This window comes from Rutilus rutilus (genome assembly GCF_951802725.1).
Source record: "Rutilus rutilus genome assembly, chromosome: 10".
In the NCBI taxonomy this organism is placed as follows: domain Eukaryota; kingdom Metazoa; phylum Chordata; class Actinopteri; order Cypriniformes; family Leuciscidae; genus Rutilus; species Rutilus rutilus.
The window spans coordinates 504,406-530,000 of record NC_140215.1 but is presented as its reverse complement, the minus strand read 5'-3'; the positions used below and the strand labels follow the sequence as shown (position 1 = coordinate 530,000).

The 25,595-nt window shown below is 40.5% G+C and overlaps 1 protein-coding gene across 4 annotated transcripts in view; it reads left to right on the top strand.

The window, feature by feature from the left end:
* mid1 (midline 1) overlaps positions 1-25,595 on the top strand; it is a 55,736-nt gene that overhangs the window by 9,539 nt on the left and 20,602 nt on the right. For 2 of the 4 annotated variants that reach the window (XR_014628922.1, XM_084420908.1), the window contains exons 1-2: positions 6,235-6,490; positions 9,465-10,153. Coding sequence is in view for 2 of the 4 variants with exons in the window: in XM_084420908.1 (XP_084277034.1) it covers positions 9,518-10,153 (636 nt within the window). In the remaining 2 variants the exon portion in view is untranslated. Of the gene's footprint in view, positions 1-6,234; positions 6,491-9,464; positions 10,154-25,595 lie in introns of those variants that run through there. The other 2 variants (XR_014628921.1, XM_084420909.1) reach the window with 1 other exon arrangement.

Below are 25,595 nucleotides of genomic sequence, written 5' to 3'. Positions count from 1 at the left end.
ATTGAGAGGAGAGGAGATGAGGGGAGAAAAGAGGAGGAGAGGAGGAACTGAGGGGAGAGGAGAGAAGAAAAGAGGAGGAATTGAGAGGAGAGGAAAAGAGGAGGAGAGGAAAAGAGGAGGAGAGGAGGAATTGAGAGGGCAGGAGAGGAGAAAAGAGGAGGAGAGGAAGAATTTAGAGGAGAGGGGAGGAGGAATTGAGAGGAGAGGAGAAAAGAGGAGGAGGGGGGAATTGAGAGGAGAGGAGAAATGGAGAGGAGAAAAGAGGAGAGGAGGAATTGAGAGGAGATGAGGGGAGAAAAGAGGAGGAGAGGAGGAATTGAGAGGGGAGGAGAGAAGAAAAGAGGAGGAGAGGAGGAATTGAGAGGGGAGGAGAGAAGAAAAGAGGAGGAATTGAGAGGAGAGGAGATGAGGGGAGAAAAGAGGAGGAGAGGAGGAATTGAGAGGGCAGGAGAGGAGAAAAGAGGAGGAGAGGAAGAATTTAGAGGAGAGGGGAGGAGGAATTGAGAGGAGAGGAGAAAAGAGGAGAGGAGGAATTGAGAGGAGGATGAGAGGAAGAATTTAGAGGAGAGAAGAAAAGAGGAGGAGAGGAGAAATTGAGAGGAGAGGAGATGAGGGGAGAAAAGAGGATGAAAGGAGGAATTGAGAGTAGAGGAGAGGAGAGGAGTAGAGGAGGGATTGAGAGGAGAGGAGAGGTGAGGAGGGGGAATTGAGAGGAGAGGAGAGGAGAGGAGGAGAGGAGAGGAGAGGAGAGGAGGGATTGAGAGGAGAGGTGAGATTGAGAGGAGAGGTGAGGAGGGGGGAATTGAGAGGAGGAGATGAGAGGAATTGAGAGGGGAGGAGAGAAGAAAAGAGTATAGAGGAAGAATTGAGAGGAGAGGAGGGGAGGAGGAATTGAGAGGAGAGGAGAGGAGGAATTGAGGAGAGGAGATGAGATGAGTAAAGAGGAGGAGAGGAGGAATTGAGGAGAGGAGATGAGATGAGTAAAGAGGAGGAGAGGAGGAATTGAGAGGGGAGGAGAGAAGAAAAGAGGAGGAAAGGAGAGATGAAGGAGAGGAGAGGAGAGATGAAGGAGAGGAGAGGAGAGGAGAGGAGAGATGGAGAGGAGAGGAGAGATGAAAGATAGGAGAGGAGAGGAGAGGAGAGATGAAGGAGAGGAGAGATGGAGAGGAGAGGAGAGATGAAGGCGAGGAGAGATTAGATTAGATTAGATTAGATTAGATTCAACTTTATTGTCATTACACAAGTACAGGTACAAGGCAACGAAATGCAGTTTAGGTCTAACCAGAAGTGCAATAGCAGCAAGTGCAGGATATACAGTGGTTCATAAGTGCAGAACATGGATATGTACTGAATAAATATAGAGTTGAATACTATTATAAACAAAAATTTACAGATAGATTGTCCTATGAATATAATATACAGATAACTATTACTGTGAACAGAGTTTACAGCTAGATATGTACTGAATATAATAATATACAGATGGCTATTACTATAAACAGAATGTTTACAGATAGATATGTACTGAATATAATATACAGATGGCTGTTACTATAAACATAATTTTACAGATAGATATGTACTATGAATATATATACAGATGGCTGTTACTATAAACAGAATGTGAGCATAATATACAGATGGATATTACTATAAACAGAATTTTACAAATAGATATATGTATAAGTTAGGCTAATGAGCAGTATAACAATGGATTTAAAGTAGTGCAAATAAAGTTTGGACAGAAGCTATCCGAGTGAGTGCAGTGGAAAGTAATTGCATATTACAGTTAGGGTACGATATTGCAATGTATATATAACAGTCGGTACTGTAAATAAACAGTCGGCAGTGCAAATGAGCATATTCCAGTCAAGGTAGTAGTGCAAGATGCATATGTAAACAGTTGTTACTGTAATAACAGTCAGCAGTGCAAATGAACATTATAGTATTGCAAATAACAAAATGGAGGCAGGTGTGAGGAGGGAGAGGAGAGTCAATCAGTATATGAGGGGAGTGGGATCAATGAGGGTTAGAGTTTAATAAAGAGACAGCTCTGGGGAAAAAACTGTTCTTTAGTCTGCTGGTCCTGGTCCGGAGGCACCTGAAACGCCTGCCGGAAGGCAGGAGAGAAAACAGTCTGTGGGCTGGGTGAGAGGAGTCCTTAAGGATGCTGCGAGCTCGATGCAGACAGCGTTTCCTCTGGATGTGCTCGATGGCAGGTAGTGGAGTCCCAGTGATGCGCTGGGCGGTTTTCACCACCCGCTGCAGTGCCTTGCGCTCTGCAACAGAACAGCTCCCATACCACACTGTAGCACAGTTGGTCAGGATGCTTTCTATTGCACAGCGATAGAAGTTCACCAGGATAGTGGAGGAAAGCTGATTCTTCCTCAGTGTCCTCAGGAAGAAGAGGCGCTGGTGAGCCTTCTTGACCAGGCTGGAGGTGTTGGTTGTCCAGGTCATGTCCGCCGAGATGTGGGTCCCCAGGAACTTGAAACTGGAGACACGCTCAACAGCCATTCCATTGATGTGGATGGTGTCGTGTGTGCCTCTTGACACTTTCCTGAAGTCCACGATGAGCTCCTTCGTTTTGGTGGTGTTGAGGAGCTGGTTATTTTCGGTGCACCATGTGGCCAGGTGCTTGATCTCCTCCCTATAGGCAGTCTCATCGTTGTTGCTGATGAGACCAATCACCGTAGTGTCGTCCGCAAACTTGACGATGGAATTAGATCCGTACACAGGCTTGCAGTCGGAGGTGAAGAGGGAGTAGAGGAACGGGCTTAGCACACAGCCCTGTGGTACACCAGTGTTGAGTGTGATGGATGTGGAGCAGTTGGAGCCTGATCGAACATTCTGGGGTCTGTTGGTCAAGAAGTCCAAAATCCAGTTGCACATGGAGGTGTTGAAGCCCAGGTCTCCAAGTTTGGCTATTAACTTAGTTGGGATGACAGTGTTGAATGCTGAGCTGAAGTCAACAAACAGCATGCGTGCATAAGTGTTCTTATTGTCCAGATGTGTGAGCACAGAGTGCAGTGCCATGGAGACTGCATCCTCTGTGCTCCTATTGCTACGGTAGGCAAACTGGTGTGAGTCCAATGTGGATGGTAGAGAGTCTTTTAGGTGTGCCAGGACCAGCCGCTCAAAGCACTTCATTACGATGGAGAGGAGAGATGAAGGAGAGGAGAGATGAAGGAGAGGAGAGATGAAGGAGAGGAGAGGAGAGGAGAGATGAAGGAGAGGAGAGATGAAGGAGAGGAGAGGAGAGATGAAGGAGAGGAGAGATGGAGAGGAGAGATGAAGGAGAGGAGAGATGGAGAGGAGAGGAGAGATGAAGGAGAGGAGAGATGAAGGAGAGGAGAGATGAAGGAGAGGAGAGGAGAGATGAAGGAGAGGAGAGATGGAGAGGAGAGGAGAGGAGAGATGAAGGAGAGAGAGATGGAGAGGAGAGGAGAGATGAAGGAGAGGAGAGATGGAGAGGAGAGGAGAGGAGAGATGAAGGAGAGGAGAGATGAAGGAGAGGAGAGATGAAGGAGAGGAGAGATGAAGGAGAGGAGAGGAGAGATGAAGGAGAGGAGAGATGAAGGAGAGGAGAGGAGAGATAGAGGAGAGATGGAGAGGAGAGATGAAGGAGAGGAGAGATGAAGGAGAGGAGAGGAGAGATGAAGGAGAGGAGAGATGAAGGAGAGGAGAGGAGAGATGAAGGAGAGGAGAGATGAAGGAGAGGAGAGGAGAGATGAAGGAGAGGAGAGATGAAGGAGAGGAGAGGAGAGATGAAGGAGAGGAGAGATGGAGAGGAGAGGAGAGGAGAGATGAAGGAGAGGAGAGATGGAGAGGAGAGATGAAGGAGAGGAGAGATGAAGGAGAGGAGAGATGAAGGAGAGGAGAGGAGAGATGAAGGAGAGGAGAGGAGAGATGAAGGAGAGGAGAGGAGAGATGAAGGAGAGGAGAGGAGAGATGAAGGAGAGGAGAGATGGAGATGAAGGAGAGGAGAGATGGAGAGGAGAGATGGAGAGGAGAGATGAAGGAGAGGAGAGGAGAGATGAAGGAGAGGAGAGATGAAGGAGAGGAGAGGAGAGATGAAGGAGAGGAGAGGAGAGATGAAGGAGAGGAGAGATGGAGAGGAGAGATGGAGAGGAGAGATGAAGGAGAGGAGAGATGAAGGAGAGGAGAGGAGAGATGAAGGAGAGGAGAGATGGAGAGGAGAGATGAAGGAGAGGAGAGATGAAGGAGAGGAGAGGAGAGATGAAGGAGAGGAGAGGAGAGATGAAGGAGAGGAGAGATGGAGAGGAGAGATGGAGAGGAGAGATGAAGGAGAGGAGAGATGAAGGAGAGGAGAGATGAAGGAGAGGAGAGGAGAGATGAAGGAGAGGAGAGATGGAGAGGAGAGATGAAGGAGAGGAGAGATGAAGGAGAGGAGAGGAGAGATGAAGGAGAGGAGAGATGAAGGAGAGGAGAGATGAAGGAGAGGAGAGATGAAGGAGATGAAGGAGAGGAGAGGAGAGATGAAGGGAAGGAGAGGAGAGATGAAGGGAAGGAGAGGAGAGATGAAGGAGAGGAGAGGAGAGATGAAGAGGAGAGGAGAGATGAAGGAGAGGAGAGGGGGAGATGCAGATACATGCAGTCTTTAACACACATAAATATTTACTGTCAGTCAGATGTGTTTTATTCCCTCTCAGATCCAGCATTGTTTCCTCAGAAGAGAAGCTGATGGAGAGATAGAGAGACAGACACTCACTCTCTCCAATCTCTTTCCACTCTTTCACTAGGCGGAGTCGCTTTTCCTGGAATTATCAGGCAGCTTTTCCTGTTGTGCTGACTTTACTTACTCTCTCTCTCTCCCTCTGAGTCTCTGTGTGTTTATTAGGGATGTAGATTCACCAAAGAATCATTCTTTTGAGTCGAGTCCGCTCATGAACCAGGTCACAATACCGCACTCAAAATGACTCGGTTAACGAATCGGTTTTGAATCATTACAAACGGTTCTTCTGTCAACTCCCTCTTTCAGACTCGCGTGATTCATGGTGTTTTTTTTTTTTTTTGTAAAACATTACAGTAAACACTGAGGTCATAACATGTATACATTTTAGTGCTTCCCTTAATTAATTCTAGGAATTAATAATTTTAACAATATTTTACTATCAATACACATGCCTTTTAAATATATAGGTAATTATAGGCTAATATTAGGATCATTAATAATTTCACATATCCTCATTATTTCACATAAAATGTATTGTCTTTTAAAATATAATTTTATAATCATGCAAGGATTTGATAGATAATTTGCTGTATAATCGTCACATAGCAGAAATATTAGGAATTATAATGTGCTGAAATATTTACAACTTGAACATGCAAAATCTGAAAGATGCAAATTCATTTTGTGAGATGGTTTATAAATAGTTCTAGTATTTTCTATATTCATAATTTTGTTTACTGTTTAATAAAATATTTTGCATTCATTTGTGTCACAAAATAATAATTTATTTATGTTGATATTGACTAAAACTCGTCCTTTCCATTTCAAACTGTTTGGAGGCGGCAGTATTGAGGTCTAAAGTGCTTTTATGTTTGTTTGTTTATTTTTACTGAATATTTGCTGCAATAACCTGAACTGACATCAGTGTAATTACAATAAGCAAAAAATATATAAGATTTATGGTTAAAAAACATGACAAAAATGTAAACAAAATATAAAAATAAAGTCTAAATCAGAATATTAACAAATACTATAGTATATCCATGACACTAAAATGTACACGTTTTTTTTATTGAATACAAAATCTGAATACATCAAAATGGCATAAACAGTAAATATACAGAGAAAGAAAACTGGCATGAAGATTCAACACAACAGAACCAAAATAAACATAGAAATACATCAAATTAAATAATAATTATAATAGAGTATAATTAAAATAAAATAAATAAATAAATGAATTAATTAATTAATTAATTAAATAATAGAAACTACACCAGATTATATAATTCAAACAAATTGCAAAGTTTTACTGCATTTAGATTTCTGAGACATCTGAGAATTCATTACTCAATTCATTACTCAGTTTAATTAATTTCTGAATAGAATAAACATTTTAAAAATGTACATTTATGTGTAAAATATGTTGGCAATAATCCGATATGCTGACATGTTTATTGGAATGTTTTAGAAATTCCGCGCCGTGATGTCAAGGGTTACATGATGACGTAAAAGATTCACAGAATCTCTTGTTCACTGAATCGAACTGTTCGAAAGAACCGATTCGCGGAAATGGGTCGGACTTCCTTCTGTTCTAGTGTGTGAGAGAGTGTGTGTGTGAGTTCAGCCTCTCGCACTGGCAGTGACTTTGGATTAAGCGTGTTATGTGGGAATGAACCATCTGGAATTCTTGCTCTTCCACCAGAGCTTTTCTCCGAACAAAACAAGCTTTCTGAAATCTGAACAGAAGTTCTGGAAATGGCTGTGAAGCGCGAAGACACGCGAAATCCATCGGTGGGTGAAACACAACTGCGTTACTGTAATGTGTGTGTGTGTGTGTGTGTGTGTGTGTGTGTGTGTGAGACAGCATGTATGATACTCTGTATCTGTCTCCGTGTAATATTCCGCGTGCATCTTTAGTTTGATCTAACGCATTGCGTTGCACTCAGAGGGTTTGGGAAACTGTTACTTTACTGAGTTTAAAGTTAATTCCTGAGAAAATGGGTCACATTTTGTTCTGCTAAACTGCGATCGTTAAGTCAATTAATTATTAGAGTAATAGCACGCTTTATTTTACAATGTCATTGTTACATGTACTAGTGACGGTATAATAATAACTATGAATTATGAATAATTACATGCAACAAACCCTAAACCAACCCCTATTGTATGTGCATGATGTAGTTAATATTACTCAGTACTCAAATATATAATTACAGTGTAACAAAGACACCTTAAAATAAAGTGTTGCTGTTGCTCTGAAGGGATTTTAACAGTTAAACATTAATTCGTCCTGATGCTTCGATTTAATCCTCACGTCTTACTCATGAACATTAATGATAAACTAATCTTCTGATTAATTATCTTTTATGGCTTTGTTTAGAATAGAAATGAGGTACAAAGCTGCTGTTCGGTCTTTACATAATTCACATGCATTTGTATTATTTATTATTTTGTATTATTGAGGGTTCTTGGCTTGGCTCTATTATTTTAAAATGTGAAATATGAACCCAGGGGCATATTTTTGTGCATAATTTGGATTAAAGGAGGGTTTATAATGATAATACAGTATAAACGAATCTTACTATAATGCATGCTTTATTTGAACTTCCTTATTGTGGTTCAGATTCATAGATTCATCACATAATAAACGAAGGTCGTTGTTTACAGCAAGCTACTGTTTCTGTGCACATCTTTACAGATATTGTATGAACTTCAAACAATTGGCCTTTTGTGTGGCGATGGCTTTGGAAACAGTAATTGCTGGATCTTCACAGGTCGTCGTGGAGTAACGAGCTTCATAATGAGTGTGTGATGGGAGTCCGTGTGATTGAGTGTGATGGACATCAGTGCATCTGCTCCCAAACAAAGAGTCGAGATTCTGCTCGACTGAGCCGTCAAGCTCTCTGACATCAGCAGATTATAATATTACACAATCATAAACACAATGCTAACAGGCCCGGTGTGCTGCTTTGATGACATTTTTTGCATTTGTTGCTGTTTAATAGTTTAGATGTTTTTCCCAATATTCCCTGTGGGAAATAAAACTACATTAAGTGAGTCAGTAGTGGTCAGTCACTGGTTCTGTCTATTTTTAAGTGGTCCAAAAATTGTAATGTTGGTTGCTTCGAAGTTGGAAGTTGGTTGGTTGTAAAATCTCAAAAATCGAAATTTCACACTATAATTCATCTGTGAAAATTTTAGGTTGCTCCCACCAGAGATAATCAACTCAAACAAAGTTAGAGTAATACTGGAAAAATCAGCTGTTTTCTCTCAGTGTCTGAAACGCTTCGATCAAAGATTCAGGCTCTCTAAGCCCCGCCTCTCTGAGAGCTGCCCTGCTGTGATTGGTCAGAAAGCAAACGCTCATTATCATATCTGAATCTCAGCTCTTGATCTCAGTGATACGAACAGTGACGATGGCGTGGGTTTTACCGTATCGATCTCAGAGAACAGCGTCTTCTCGACACGAACAACACGAACCAAACTCCTCCAGTCTCAGATACACTACAGTGTTTGAGGGCGGGGCTAAGCGACGCTGCTCAGCCAATCAGGACCAGTGGAGGGCATTATGCTAATTTCAGCAGGAAGTGAGACTGAATTACTGACGACTCGTTTCAGTTCAGAATCGCTTTTGATCTTTGAAACTTTCACATTCACAAACAGCTTTATTACACACTACATGAAAGGGAATATCCTAAAAAGCATAATGGGGGACTTTAAAAAACTGCACTTTAAATGTGAAACTTTGAGCAGTCTTGATCATTACATTCGGACTTAAGTTCTATATATAAGGATGTGCCAAATGTTGACCTTGAAAAGTGCTCTAAAGAAGAGTTTTTGTTCCAAGCTCCTCTGATCATCCTGGACTGAGATATTGAGGATTCCCTGAACGTCCGTATAACTAAGATTTATCTGGTGGTTTTGCAATACCAACAATACATAGTTAAGCACTCAAAAATGATTAAGCTATCTTTATTGGACTACACGAGATGGATTGAACCCATCCGGTAAGAGTATTAGATTTAAGATGAATGTGGAGCAGCTCATTTAATGAGAAATGTTTGGGACTTCTGAGATCTCCTCTGAAACACTAGAGGATTTTCCTATTACTGGGATCTTTTACTCTGGAGGAACATCAGAGTATCAGGATAAAGAGCTCTCACTTCTGCTTTTGCTTTCCTACAGCCTATGATTATCAAATATAAATGAGTCATGAAAGCTTTGAGTGGTTTGTGAGGCAAAATACACTGCCGCTCAAAAATGTGAGGTCGGTAACATTTTTCTAAAAGAAGTCTCACCAAGCCAAGCCAGTATTTATTTAATTGATCAAAAATACAGTAAAAATTGTGGGATATTATTAGAATGTAAATCATCTGTTTTCTATGTGAATATATGAGTGTAATTTAGTCCTGTGATCAAAGCTGAATTTTCAGCATCATTACTCCAGTCTTCAGTGTCACATGATCCTTCAGAAATCACTCTAATATGAGGATTTGATGATCAGGAAACATTTATGATTTTTATCAGTGTTGAAAACGGTTCATGCTTTTGTGAAAACTGTGATACATTTTATTTATCAGGATTCTTTAATGAATAGTAAGATCAAAAGAACAGCATTTATTTGAAATAGAATCTTTTGTATCATTATAAATGTCTTTACTGTCACTTTTCACCAATTTAAGTGCTTGAATGACTGTTTTGCACTGGTCCGATGACTGTTCTGAGTGTTAAACCAGAAGTAAAGCCATGTTTAACTCCTTCACAGACGGCTAAACGGCTTCCCTGGGTTTCGCTGGCGTCCCGATCGCTTCACTGAAGATGGACACACTGGAGTCGGAGTTGACTTGCCCAATCTGTCTGGAGCTGTTCGAGGATCCTCTTCTTCTGCCCTGCGCCCACAGCCTGTGCTTTAACTGTGCTCACCGGATCCTGGTGTCCCACCGAAGCTCATCCGACGAGTCCAAACCCGTCTCCGCTTTCCAGTGTCCCACCTGCCGATATGCCATCGCCCTCGACCCGCAGGGCCTAGACGGGCTCAAGCGCAACGTGACTCTGCAGAACATCATCGAGCGCTTCCAGAAGGCCTCGCTGAGCGGCCCGAACTCCCCGAGCGAGACCCGGCGCGCGAGCATGAGTTCCCCGGTCCAGTGCCAGTTCTGCGAGACCGACCCGCCCCAGGAGGCGCTGAAGACCTGCGTGACCTGTGAGGTCTCGTACTGCCAGGAGTGCCTGCGGGCCACGCACCCTAACAAGAAGCCTTTCACGGGCCACCGGCTGACGGAGCCGGTACCGGACGCTCGGGTCCGAGGACTGGCCTGTCCCGAACACGCGGAGGAGAAGGTCAACATGTACTGTGTGACGGATGAGCAGCTGATCTGCTCTCTGTGTAAACTGGTCGGGCATCACCGAGAGCACCAGGTGGCGGCGCTGGGCGAGCGCTTCGACAAGCTGAAGGTGAGACACACTGGGAAATACAGGAAAAATCTAATAAAAATTGTGATTGAGATTTAAATAAAACATAAAATCCAGGTTTTATGTGATTGTTTTATAGGTGTTTTGTGATTATATATCAGTATGACTATAAAATATTAATAATAATACGATTCGACAAGCTGAAGGTGAGACACACTGGGGAAATACAGGAAATATCTAATCAAATTGTGATTGAGATTTAAATAAAACATAAAATCCAGGTTTTATGTGATTGTTTTATAGGTGTTTTGTGATTATATATCAGTATGACTATAAAATATTAATAATAATACGATTCGACAAGCTGAAGGTGAGACACACTGGGGAAATACAGGAAAAATCTAATAAAAATTGTGATTTAAATAAAACATAAAATCCAGGTTTTATGTGATTGTTTTATAGGTGTTTTGTGATTATATATCAGTATGACTATAAAATATTAATAATAATACGATTCGACAAGCTGAAGGTGAGACACACTGGGAAAATACAGGAAAAATCTAATAAAAATTGTGATTGAGATTTAAATAAAACATAAAATCCAGGTTTTATGTGATTGTTTAATAGGTGTTTTGTGATTATATATCAGTATGACTATAAAATATTAATAATAATACGATTCGACAAGCTGAAGGTGAGACACTGGGAAAATACAGGAAAAATCTAATAAAAATTGTGATTGAGATTTAAATAAAACATAAAATCCAGGTTTTATGTGATTGTTTTATAGGTGTTTTGTGATTATATATCAGTATGACTATAAAATATTAATAATAATAATACGATTCGACAAGCTGAAGGTGAGACACACTGGGAAAATACAGGAAAAATCTAATAAAAATTGTGATTTAAATAAAACATAAAATCCAGGTTTTATGTGATTGTTTTATAGGTGTTTTGTGATTATATATCAGTATGACTATAAAATATTAATAATAATACGATTCGACAAGCTGAAGGTGAGACACACTGGGAAAATACAGGAAAAATCTAATAAAAATTGTGATTGAGATTTAAATAAAACATAAAATCCAGGTTTTATGTGATTGTTTTATAGGTGTTTTGTGATTATATATCAGTATGACTATAAAATATTTATAATAATACGATTCGACAAGCTGAAGGTGAGACACACTGGGGAAATACAGGAAAAATCTAATAAAAATTGTGATTGAGATTTAAATAAAACAAAACAAAAATACAGGAAAAATCTAATAAAAATTGTGATTGAGATTTAAATAAAACATAAAATCCAGGTTTTATGTGATTGTTTTATAGGTGTTTTGTGATTATATATCAGTATGACTATAAAATATTAATAATAATACGATTCGACAAGCTGAAGGTGAGACACACTGGGAAAATACAGGAAAAATCTAATAAAAATTGTGATTGAGATTTAAATAAAACATAAAATCCAGGTTTTATGTGATTGTTTTATAGGTGTTTTGTGATTATATATCAGTATGACTATAAAATATTATTAATAATACGATTTGACAAGCTGAAGGTGAGACACACTGGGAAAATACAGGAAAAATCTAATAAAAATTGTGATTGAGATTTAAATAAAACATAAAATCCAGGTTTTATGTGATTGTTTTATAGGTGTTTTGTGATTATATATCAGTATGACTATAAAATATTAATAATAATACGATTCGACAAGCTGAAGGTGAGACACACTGGGGAAATACAGGAAAAATCTAATAAAAATTGTGATTGAGATTTAAATAAAACAAAACAAAAATACAGGAAAAATCTAATAAAAATTGTGATTGAGATTTAAATAAAACATAAAATCCAGGTTTTATGTGATTGTTTTATAGGTGTTTTGTGATTATATATCAGTATGACTATAAAATATTAATAATAATACGATTCGACAAGCTGAAGGTGAGACACACTGGGAAAATACAGGAAAAATCTAATAAAAATTGTGATTGAGATTTAAATAAAACATAAAATCCAGGTTTTATGTGATTGTTTTATAGGTGTTTTGTGATTATATATCAGTATGACTATAAAATATTAATAATAATACGATTCGACAAGCTGAAGGTGAGACACACTGGGAAAATACAGGAAAAATCTAATAAAAATTGTGATTGAGATTTAAATAAAACATAAAATCCAGGTTTTATGTGATTGTTTTATAGGTGTTTTGTGATTATATATCAGTATGACTATAAAATATTAATAATAATACGATTCGACAAGCTGAAGGTGAGACACACTGGGAAAATACAGGAAAAATATAATAAAAATTGTGATTGAGATTTAAATAAAACATAAAATCCAGGTTTTATGTGATTGTTTTATAGGTGTTTTGTGATTATATATCAGTATGACTATAAAATATTAATAATAATACGATTCGACAAGCTGAAGGTGAGACACACTGGGAAAATACAGGAAAAATCTAATAAAAATTGTGATTTAAATAAAACAAAATCCAGGTTTTATGTGATTGTTTTATAGGTGTTTTGTGATTATATATCAGTATGACTATAAAATATTAATAATAATACGATTCGACAAGCTGAAGGTGAGACACACTGGGAAAATACAGGGAAAATATAATAAAAATTGTGATTTAAATAAAACATAAAATCCAGGTTTTATGTGATTGTTTTATAGGTGTTTTGTGATTATATATCAGTATGACTATAAAATATTAATAATAATACGATTCAACAAGCTGAAGGAGAGACACACTGTGACAACACAGAATTTTTAAGGGAACTTTAAAATTTACATTTGATTACATTTTAAGAGATTAAACTGTTAAACTTTTATGCATTCACTAATTTAATTACCACCGTTTTTGACATACAGATTTATATTAAATCATCAAAGACAAGCTCATAAACTTTATGATTAAACTTTTTTTAATAAAACTGCTTTTGCCATTTTGGCTCAAAACATGTTCTTGTGTTCCAGGGTTCAGGCCTTCAGTCTCGACGGCTGTGAATGTGCCAAGTCTCTTTGCTTGCCAACTTCTAGAGTAACAAACTTTATTTCTTGGCAGAACAATTTTTAAATATTTGTCTTTTATCATATATTGCATGCCCACATTTTATACAAACAATAAGCCCCTCCAGGCTGTGAAATAATCACTGTAGCGTAAATCATCACACGTTTCTGAAACTCACAGTTATTAGTGCAGAAGACGGTCCTGATGAGGAATATACTGACTCTCATTACTGTAACGTTATATATAATATTATATAATATAAGAACATGAAAAGAATGAGAGTCACCTTGAAGAATAATGAGAAGTACAAAAATAAATGATTTACAAAATTCCAGTAAAAAAAATGATGATAATGGTAAAAAAAATCTTAATGGCCCCAAAAATTGCTTTTTTTTTTCTTTTTCTTTTCTTTTTTTTGTTACAGAAAATGTGATTTCTGTCTTTTCTCTTTTCTCTTGGTTGTGGGTGAAATGTGACCTCTGACCTCTGACCTTTATATCAACACAACTCAGTAACAGCATGAGGGCCGATCATCTCCTGCTGTGTGTCACTGATGCGTCATGTGACCTACTTTACAGGTTCACTGAATCCAGCCTGATTGTACGAGACGCTTAGATTAGCATGGGTGGACACACACACACACACACACACACACACACAGATGCACGTGGACACACACACTCTCTCACACACACACACACACACGCGGACACACACACACACACACACGCACGCGGACACGCACTCACACACGCACACGCACACACACACACACACACACACACACGCACTCACACACACGCACTCACACACACAAGCATACGCACACACGCACACACTCACATGCATGCACACACACGCGCACAAACACGCACGCACGCACACACACACTCACATGCACGCACATGCAAATGCACACACACACGCAAGCACACACACTCACATGCACGTACATCCAATCACACACCCTCATGCACGCACACGCAAATGCACACACACGCAAATGCACACACACGCAAGCACACACACTCACATGCACGTACACACAATCACACACACGCAAATGCACACACGCACACACACTCACATACACTCTCACACACACACACACACACACACACACACACACACTAAAGCCCTTATAACTGTTGTGTATTGTGATAAATAATAGACAGGTTATATTTACTGCTAGAACATTTCAAAGTGTAAAGTGTGTTATAAAACATTCAGACGCCCCTTTTCGGACAGGCTCCAGAACACACTCTCAGAACACACTCTCAGTACACACTCTCCAGAACACACTCTCCAGAACACACTCTCAGAACACACACTCTCCTGAACACACTCTCCAGAACACACTCTTCTGAACACACTCTCCGGAACACACTCTCCGGAACACACTCTCCAGAACACACTCTCCGAACACACTCTCCAGAACACACACTCTCCAGAACACACTCTCAGAACACACTCTCCAGAACACACACTCTCCAGAACACACTCTCCAGAACACACTCTCAGTACACACTCTCCAGAACACACTCTCCAGAACACACTCTCCAGAACACACTTTCAGTACACACTCTCAGAACACACTCTCCAGAACACACTCTCAGAACACACTCTCCAGAACACACTCTCCAGAACACACTCTCCAGAACACACTTTCAGTACACACTCTCAGAACACACTCTCCAGAACACACTCTCCAGAACACACTCTCCAGAACACACTCTCCAGAACACACTCTCAAGAACACACTCTCAAGAACACACTCTCAAGAAAACACTCTCCGGAACACACTCTCCGGAACACACTCTCCGGAACACACTCTCAGAACACACTCTCCTGAACACACTCTCCTGAACACACTCTCCAGAACACACTCTCAGAACACACTCTCAGAACACACTCTCCTGAACACACTCTCCAGAACACACTCCCCAGAACACACACTCCCCAGAACACACACTCTCCAGAACACACTTTCAGAACACACTCTCCTGAACACACTCTCCTGAACACACTCTCAAGAAAATACTCTCAGAACACACTCTCCTGAACACACTCTCCTGAACACACTCTCCAGAACACACTCTCCAGAACACACTCTCCAGAACACACTCTCCAGAACACACTCTCCAGAACACACTCTCCAGAACACAAGTTCAAGTTCAAGTTCAAGTTTGTTTATTTCTAGAGCACATTTACTACCGGCTTTTGGCCGACCAAAGTGCTGTACAATAATCACAACACAATACACATTGAACCAACAACATCACTATCGTCAATCAAAATAGGGTGCATTAAAAGATAAGTTCAGGTAGATTACACATTAAAAACTAATCCAAACAAATGGGTTTTAAGCGCTGTTTTAAACTCAGATAGAGTGGAAGCCATTTTGAGTTGGATAGGAAGATTATTCCATTGAGTGGGGCCCACCACTTCAAAAGCTGTGAGACACACTCTCAGAACACACTCTCCTGAACACACTCTCAGAACACACTCTTCAGAACACACCCTCCGGAACACACTCTCCAGAACACACTCTTCAGAACACACTCTCCAGAACACACTCTCCAGAACACACACTCTCCTGAACACACTCTTCAGAACACACCCTCCGGAACACACTCTCAGAACACACTCTCCAGAACACACTCTCAGAACACACTCTCCAGAACACACTCTCCAGAACACACTCTCCAGAACACACACTCTCCTGAACACACTCTTCAGAACACACCCTCTGGAACACACTCTCAGAACACACTCTCCAGAACACACTCTCCAGAACACACTCTCAGAACACACTCTCCAGAACACACTCTCAGAACACACTCTCCAGAACACACTCTCCAGAACACACTCTCCAGAACACACTCTCCTGAACACACTCTCCAGAACACACTCTCAGAACACACTCTCCAGAACACACTCTCCAGAACACACTCTCAGAACACACTCTCCAGAACACACTCTCCTGAACACACTCTCCAGAACACACTCTCCTGAACACACTCTCCAGAACACACTCTCAGAACACAGTCTCCAGAACACACTCTCCAGAACACACTCTCAGAACACACACTCTCAGAACACACTCTCCAGAACACACTCTCCAGAACACACTCTCCGAACACACTCTCAAGAAAACACTCTCCGGAACACACTCTCCGGAACACACTCTCCGGAACACACTCTCAGAACACACTCTCCGGAACACACTCTCAGAACACACTCTCCAGAACACACTCTCAGAACACACTCTCCTGAACACACTCTCCAGAACACACACTCTCCAGAACACACACTCTCCAGAACACACACTCTCCAGAACACACACTCTCCTGAACACACACTCCAGAACACACTCTCAGTACACACTCTCCAGAACACACTCTCCAGAACACACTCTCAAGAAAATACTCTCAGAACACACTCTCAGAACACACTCTCCAGAACACACTCTCCAGAACACACTCTCAGTACACACTCTCCAGAACACAAGTTCAAGTTCAAGTTTGTTTATTTCTAGAGCACATTTACTACCGGCTTTTGGCCGACCAAAGTGCTGTACAATAATCACAACACAATACACATTGAACCAACAACATCACTATCGTCAATCAAAATAGGGTGCATTAAAAGATAAGTTCAGGTAGATTACACATTAAAAGCTAATCCAAACAAATGGGTTTTAAGCGCTGTTTTAAACTCAGATAGAGTGGAAGCCATTTTGAGTTGGATAGGAAGATTATTCCATTGAGTGGGGCCCACCACTTCAAAAGCTGTGAGACACACTCTCAGAACACACTCTCCTGAACACACTCTTCAGAACACACCCTCCGGAACACACTCTCCTGAACACACTCTTCAGAACACACCCTCCGGAACACACTCTCAGAACACACTCTCTCAGAACACAACTCTCCAGAACACACTCTCCAGAACACACTCTCCTGAACACACTCTCAGAACACACTCTCCTGAACACACTCTCCAGAACACACTCTCAGAACACACTCTCCAGAACACACACTCTCCAGAACACACACTCTCCTGAACACACACTCCAGAACACACTCTCAGTACACACTCTCCAGAACACACTCTCCAGAACACACTCTCAAGAAAATACTCTCAGAACACACTCTCAGAACACACTCTCCTGAACACACTCTCCTGAACACACTCTCCAGAACACACTCTCAGTACACACTCTCCTGAACACACTCTCCAGAACACACTCTCCAGAACACACTCTCCAGAACACACTCTCCAGAACACAAGTTCAAGTTCAAGTTTGTTTATTTCTAGAGCACATTTACTACCGGCTTTTGGCCGACCAAAGTGCTGTACAATAATCACAACACAATACACATTGAACCAACAACATCACTATCGTCAATCAAAATAGGGTGCATTAAAAGATAAGTTCAGGTAGATTACACATTAAAAGCTAATCCAAACAAATGGGTTTTAAGCGCTGTTTTAAACTCAGATAGAGTGGAAGCCATTTTGAGTTGGATAGGAAGATTATTCCATTGAGTGGGGCCCACCACTTCAAAAGCTGTGAGACACACTCTCAGAACACACTCTCCTGAACACACTCTTCAGAACACACCCTCCGGAACACACTCTCAGAACACACTCTCTCAGAACACACTCTCCAGAACACACTCTCCAGAACACACTCTCCTGAACACACTCTCCAGAACACACACTCTCCTGAACACACTCTCCAGAACACACTCTCCAGAACACACTCTCCGAACACACTCTCCAGAACACACTCTCCAGAACACACTCTCAGAACACACTCTCCTGAACACACTCCCCAGAACACACTCTCCAGAACACACTCTCAAGAAAACACTCTCCGGAACACACTCTCAGGAACACACTCTCCAGAACACACTCTCCAGAACACACTCTCCTGAACACACTCTCCAGAACACACACTCTCCTGAACACACTCTCCAGAACACACTCTCCTGAACACACTCTCCAGAACACACACTCTCCAGAACACACTCTCCAGAACACACTCTCCTGAACACACTCTCCAGAACACACACTCTCCTGAACACACTCTCCAGAACACACTCTCCGAACACACTCTCCAGAACACACTCTCCAGAACACACTCTCAGAACACACTCTCCTGAACACACTCCCCAGAACACACTCTCCAGAACACACTCTCAAGAAAACACTCTCCGGAACACACTCTCAGGAACACACTCTCCAGAACACACTCTCAGAACACACTCTCCGGAACACACTCTCCGGAACACACTCTCCGGAACACACTCTCCAGAACACACTCTCCTGAACACACTCTCCAGAACACACTCTCAGAACACACTCTCCAGAACACACACTCTCCAGAACACACACTCTCCAGAACACACACTCTCCTGAACACACACTCCAGAACACACTCTCAGTACACACTCTCCAGAACACACTCTCCAGAACACACTCTCAAGAAAATACTCTCAGAACACACTCTCCTGAACACACTCTCCAGAACACACTCTCAGTACACACTCTCCAGAACACACTCTCAAGAAAATACTCTCAGAACACACTCTCAGAACACACTCTCCTGAACACACTCTCAAGAAAAGAAACATTTATATATATATGTGAATTTGCACACGAACCGTCACACTCGCACCGGGAGACAGTGAGTGGAAAGTAATTGGAAACGGATGAAAAAGGGAAGTCAGGCGTTTTCCTCTTGTTGGAGAGTGTGTTCGAGTCTACAGCTTTTGTCCCGTTCCTTCCTGAGAAAACCTGATGTTTAGGAATGAGTGGAACACTCTCTCACACACACACACACACACACACACACACACACACACACACACACACACACACACACACACACACACACACACACACACACACACTCGCACACACACACACACACACACACACACACAGACATGCATGCACTCACACACACACACACACACTCATAGTTTCCAGCTGGGTTTTTGTCAGATGCTTGTACTCAGTCTGTGCTTTCAAAGCAGATTTTTTAGTTTGTTCTGCAGAATTATCAGCCGACACGTGTTATTTTTAACATGCACATTTTAACATGTATTTCTCTTTACTAATATATGAAGAAGAATTCAGAAGTACTTCAAGTGGAGTTTAAAAACCCAGAAATCAGATTAAATGGAGTGCAAACAGAGACCTTAATTAAAGTCTCATGTAAAAGTCAAGTCACCTTTATTTATATAGCACTTTTACAACACAGTGTTTCAAAGCAGCTTCACAGAGATAACAGGAAAATAATGCAACAAAGTTTGTTTCCAGAAGAAATTTGCGTCATTGTCCACCTTACGTAAGGCAGATCAATAATATTGTTGAATATTAAATGTCCTCAACTAAGCAAGCCGAAAGCCAAGGCAACAGTGGCAAGGAACCAAAACTCCATCAGGAGACAGAATGGAGTCATAACAAAAACAAAAGTCATAATAGAAGAGATCGTTCAGAAAGAGGCCATATTATAACTTTAATCAAAGTCTTGTAGTTTTCGGGCTCTACTAGAACAGGTTTTCCTGCTTGAATGTTGATTATTTTCCTCATATTCTCCATTGTTGCGGCTCCTCTCTTCCCAGTCTGTCAGTAACGCTCTGTTTACTTCCTGTCTCTATGAAGCCCCTCCTTCTGAAAAGCACACTGGGCTCTGATTGGTCGGCTGGATCAGTCAAGTCAAGTCAAGTCATCTTCATTTATATAGCGCTTTTAACAATGTAGATTGTCTCAAAGCAGCTTCACAGAGATAAATGTATAATATAACGTAAGATTGTTTTGGCTTTATAGCGGTTCTTTAATAAAGTTATTTTCCAGCTAAAGTTAGTTTTGATTGATTCGCTTCCGTCGCAACGATCATTTGTTTTTAAATTAGGGCCGCCAAGACGACACCATTCTCTCTACACAGACTTTAAACGCGAACCTGTGAGAAACGCTGATGGCGTTCAGATGCACATTAAGAACGAGTTCTATAGTTATGTGCGTTTGAATATATGTGTGCAGGTTTGGAATTCCCTACAAACCAAACCTAAACAAATTACTGGTGTTTCCTTATAGTTTTGATTCAGAATTTTATTTTATTTTATCAATTCGGGGTAGATACGCAAATTGAGTTTTCCCGACGACGCGTTATCTGTAGAGTGGGAAAGGGATCCTCCATAGGGAGAGACTAGTTGGCCCTTCAGCACTGCATTGACATCGGGTCCAGGCGAAGGTCCTTCATCAGATCTGGAAACGGCCTGGATCCGGCAAGCTGCGGGAAAACCTTGGGATAAACAAAGACACTAAAATTAGCGTAGATGCCATTCTTCTCATGATGTAACAAGTACATCAGGATTTATGGGAAGTGTTCCCGGTTCCAGCTGACCTAATCTATGCAGCCTAATATTGAATTATAGAAGTCTATAATGTATTATGTGAACGCTATGTCAAAGAGATGTGTCTTTAATCTAGATTTGAACTGACAGAGTGTGTCTGCTTCCCGGACAATGGTAGGAAGGCTGTTCCAAAGTTTTGGTGCTAAATAGGAAAAGGATCTACCGCCAGCAGTTGATTTAGATATTCTAGGTATTATCAACTGGCCGGAATTTTGAGATCGCAATAGACGTGAAGGAGTATAATGCGTTAAGAGCTCGCTCAAGTACCGCGGAGCTAAACCATTTAGTGCTTTGTAAGTAATCAGCAATATTTTAAAATTGATGCGATGTTTAATAGGGAGCCAGTGCAGTTTTGACAGAACCGGGCTAATATGGTCATACTTCCTGGTTCTGGTAAGAACTCGAGCTGCTGCGTTTTGGACCAGCTGTAGTTTGTTTATTAAGCGTGCAGGGCAACCACCCAGTAGAGCATTACAATAATCTAGCCTTGAGGTCATGAACGCATGGACTAATTGTTCCGCATTTGTCAATGAGAGCATATGACGTAATTTAGATATATTTTTAAGATGGAAAAATGCGGTTTTACAGATACTAGACACGTGACTTTCAAATGAAAGATTGGTATCAAAGAGCACACCCAGGTTCCTAACCGACGACGAAGACTTAACAGAGCAGCCATCAAGTGTTAGACAGTATTCTAGGTTATTACGTGAGGAAGTTTTTTGTCCAATAATTAGAATCTCTGTTTTTTCAGAATTTAGAAGTAGGAAATTACGAGTCATCCAGTTTTTTATATCAGCTATGCATTCTGTTAATTTAGTGAATTGGTAAGTTTCGTTAGGTTTTGAAGAAATATAGAGCTGAGTATCGTCGGCATAACAGTGGAAGCTAATTCCATGTTTCCTAATAATATCTCCTAATGGCAGCATGTACAGAGTGAACAGCAGCGGTCCTAGTACTGAGCCCTGTGGTACGCCATACTGAACTTGTGATTGATAAGACATCTCTTCATTTACTGCTACAAACTGATAACGGTCAGATAAGTATGATTTAAACCATGCTAGTGCAATTCCACTAATGCCAACATAGTTTTCTAGTCTATTTAAAAGAATGTCGTGGTCAATGGTGTCAAACGCAGCACTAAGATCGAGTAACACTAATAGAGAGACACAACCACGATCGGATGATAAGAGCAAATCATTTGTTACTCTAACGAGAGCAGTCTCAGTACTATGGTATGGTCTAAATCCGGACTGAAAATCCTCGCAGATATCATTTCTTTCTAGAAAGGAACATAGTTGTGAAGATACTGCCTTTTCTAGTATCTTTGACAGAAAGGGTAGATTCGAGATCGGCCTGTAATTGACTAATTCTGAAGGATCAAGTTGCATTTTTTTAACAAGCGGTTTAATCATAGCCAGCTTAAAGTTTTTTGGTACGTATCCTAGAGACAAAGAGGAATTAATGATATTAAGAAGAGGATCTATGACCTCTGGAAGCATCTCTTTCAGTAGCTTAGTCGGTATAGGGTCTAACATACATGTTGTAGATTTAGATGATTTAACGAGTTTAGTAAATTCTTCCTCTCCTATAGCAATGAATGAATCAAATTTTTCCTCAGGGAGACTACAATGCACTGCCTGATGCGATACTGTAGTAGACGGTTGCATAGTTATAATTTTATCCCTGATATTATCAATCTTATAAGTGAAGAAGTTCATAAAGTCATTACTGCTGTGCTGCTTGGAACCTTCTGTGTTTGAAGCTTTCTTTTTCGTTAGTTTAGCCACTGTTTCAAATAAATACCTAGGATTATGTTTATTTTCTTCTAATAGGTTTGAAAAATAAGCAGATCTAGCAGCTTTTAAAGCCTCTCTGTAAGCAATCGAGCTCTCTTTCCATGAAATGCGAAATACCTCTAATTTTGTTTTCTTCCAGTTGCGCTCCATTTTTCTGGCTGCTCTCTTAAGGGCCCGAGTGTGCTCGTTGTACCACGGCGTTGGATTATTTTCTTTAATCTTCTTTAAGCGCAAAGGAGCAACTGTGTCTAAAGTGCTGGAAAAGAGAGAGTTAAAAGTTTCTGTTGCAATATCAAGTTTTTCTAAGCTATCCGGGATGCTAAAATGATGAAACTGATCAGGAAGATTATTAATAAAGCAATCTTTAGTAGCAGAAGTGATGGGTCTAACATATTTGTAACACGGAGTCGGCTTTGCAGCCTTGGCTAAATGTAATTTACACGAGACTAGATAATGATCTGAGATGTCATCGCTCTGCTGCAGAATTTCAACGGCATCAACATCTATTCCATGTGATATTATTAGATCTAGAGTATGATTACGACGATGAGTAGGTCCTGACACGTGTTGTCTAACTCCAATTGAGTTTACAATGTCTTTAAATGCCAATCCCAATGCATCTTTTTCATTATCGATGTGTATATTAAAATCACCAACAATTAGTACTTTATCTGCAGCCAATACTAACTCTGATAGAAAGTCCGCAAATTCTTTGATAAAGTCTGTATGGTGCCCTGGTGGCCTGTATACAGTAGCCAGCACAAATCTCAAACGTGATTTATCATTTTTACTATATATTTTTACATTAAGCACTAACACTTCAAAAGAATTATATTCGAAACTTGATTTCTTAGTGGTTTTGAAAATATTACTATAAATTACAGCAACACCACCCCCTTTGCGTTTCAGACGGGGTTCATGTTTATAACAGTAATCTTGCGGGGTGGACTCATTTAAAGTAATGTAATCGTTTGGTTTTAGCCAGGTTTCTGTCAAACACAGCACATCTAGGTTATTATCTGAAATCATATCATTAACAATGAGTGCTTTTGAAGTAAGCGATCGAATATTCAGCAACCCAAGCTTTATCATTTGCTCATCTGTATTATAGCTGTTTTTTATTTGTTGAACATCAATTAAATTTTTAACCTTAGATAGGTTTAAACATTTTTTGGATTTCCAAAATCGGGGAACAGACACAGTCTCTATATGATGATAGCTAGGTGAAAGAGGCTCTATGTGATGGGATTTATCTGACCTGGGTGACGCGAGGCCGCTAGCAGACGGTTGGTTTAGCCAGTCTGTCTGCTTCCTGACCTGGTGCCCAATTTGTCATGTTTGAGCTCTAAGACTATGAGCCATATTACTAGATAGAAGAGCAGCACCATCCCAGGAGGGATGAATACCATCTCTTTTCAACAGGTCAGGTTTGCCCCAAAAACTTTTCCAATTGTCTATGAATTCTATATTATTACACGGACACCACTCAGACAGCCAGCGATTCAGTGAACACAATCTACTAACTATCTCATCACTCCTGCGAACAGGAAGGGGGCCAGAGCAAATTACAGTGCCTGACATCGTACTTGCAAGTTCACACACCTCTTTAATATTAATTTTGGTGATCTCCGACTGGCGGAGTCGAACATCATTAGTGCCGACATGAATAATGATCTTAGAGAATTTACGATTAGCATTAGCCAGCACTTTTAAATTTGCTTTGATGTCAGGCGCTCTGGCTCCCGGCAAACATGTGACTATGTTCGCTGGTGACTATCAGTGTGTTGTGATTAGTCGAGCGCTTCGAGTGTGTTTGGGAAATGTCCCGCCCCTTACCATAACCGCCAGTTTAACACACTACTAACTAACTCAACCAGGCCCCGCCCCTTTATTCTGCGCATAAATTATTATAATGAGGAATATTGTGACGTGTTCGTTCCCGGAAGAAACTCAAGACTACAATGGAGGCGTTTCAGGAGTTCAGGAACACTGATATAGAGAATAAACAGCAACATTACACACTGAAGACAGGAAAGTTGCTCTTTAAGATCTCATTAGGTTCTGATCTGAGATAAAGTTTTGCTCTGAGATGTCAGTGTTATGTGCTTTAGGACCCGATGTTGAGGCGTCTCTAATGCCTGCTAACAATAGGAGCCCGACAGTTACTCCTCTTTTCTGCGGCTCTTCTTCACACCTGAACATGTTCTGCATGAATGATTCAGAGTTTCAGATAAAAGCCTCTATTTTGGTTCGGGTCGAGGCACTTTGAAACGCAGCTGAAGTTCTGTGGCCTAAAAAACTTGCTGTGAGTGATCTGAGCCATGTGGGATTTTCCTACTTTCTATTATAATGGCGGTTCATTCCTCAATGCTCTTAACCCTCATCCGTCCCTCGCGTTCTGGAACACATCTTTCCCTCGGGATCAAAACCACCTCAAGCCCTAAAATTATACTGTTTTTTTTTTTCTTTTCTTTTTTTTCTTTTTTTTTGCCCAGAAAGCTTATTTATTTCATTTTGATTATATTTTGTATATTTTTTAATGCAATTTTTTGGGGGAGATTTCTATATTTTTTATTTTTTTTTATTTACCTTTGGATTACTAGATTTGATCAATAAATAATAAATAAAGAGCAATTTAAGCACATTCCTCACAATCACTCCGCCAGAAGTAGCAGTGCTTCGCCTTCTGAGAATATAGTTCCCAGTGTGTGTGTACGGTTAGAAGATGGCTGTGTCTCATGTGACCAAGTTATTCGTACACGCTGTGAATATACAAATCACAACATGTAAATAGGAAAATGTTGGTGTTATTTTGTCACTTATTGGGAGCAGTATGCTAGCTGGAGCCGTTTACCTCCAGTCTTTGTGCTAAGCTAGGCTAGCGGTGAGACAGAGTTACGGCACGCACGGAGATGAGAAGGGTGTGTGTGGACTTATCTAACTCTGGGGGATACGGAGAATAAGCTGAAGTCCCAAAAAGTCGGCATGTTCCTTTAAATGCAAAATAACTGACAATTTCATGCATAACCCTTTTAATTCAGCTCTAAATGTCTTACATTGTGTGTTTTTGCCGACCTCTTGTGGAAAAATAATAATATACATGATATTTCATGACTCTAGATGGCCTTATATCTCTATATGGAGCAAATGAGCTGTTCCTCTGGGTCCTAAAGCCAGTTTTCTTCAGTGTGCATTCAGATACACATGTAGACATTAAG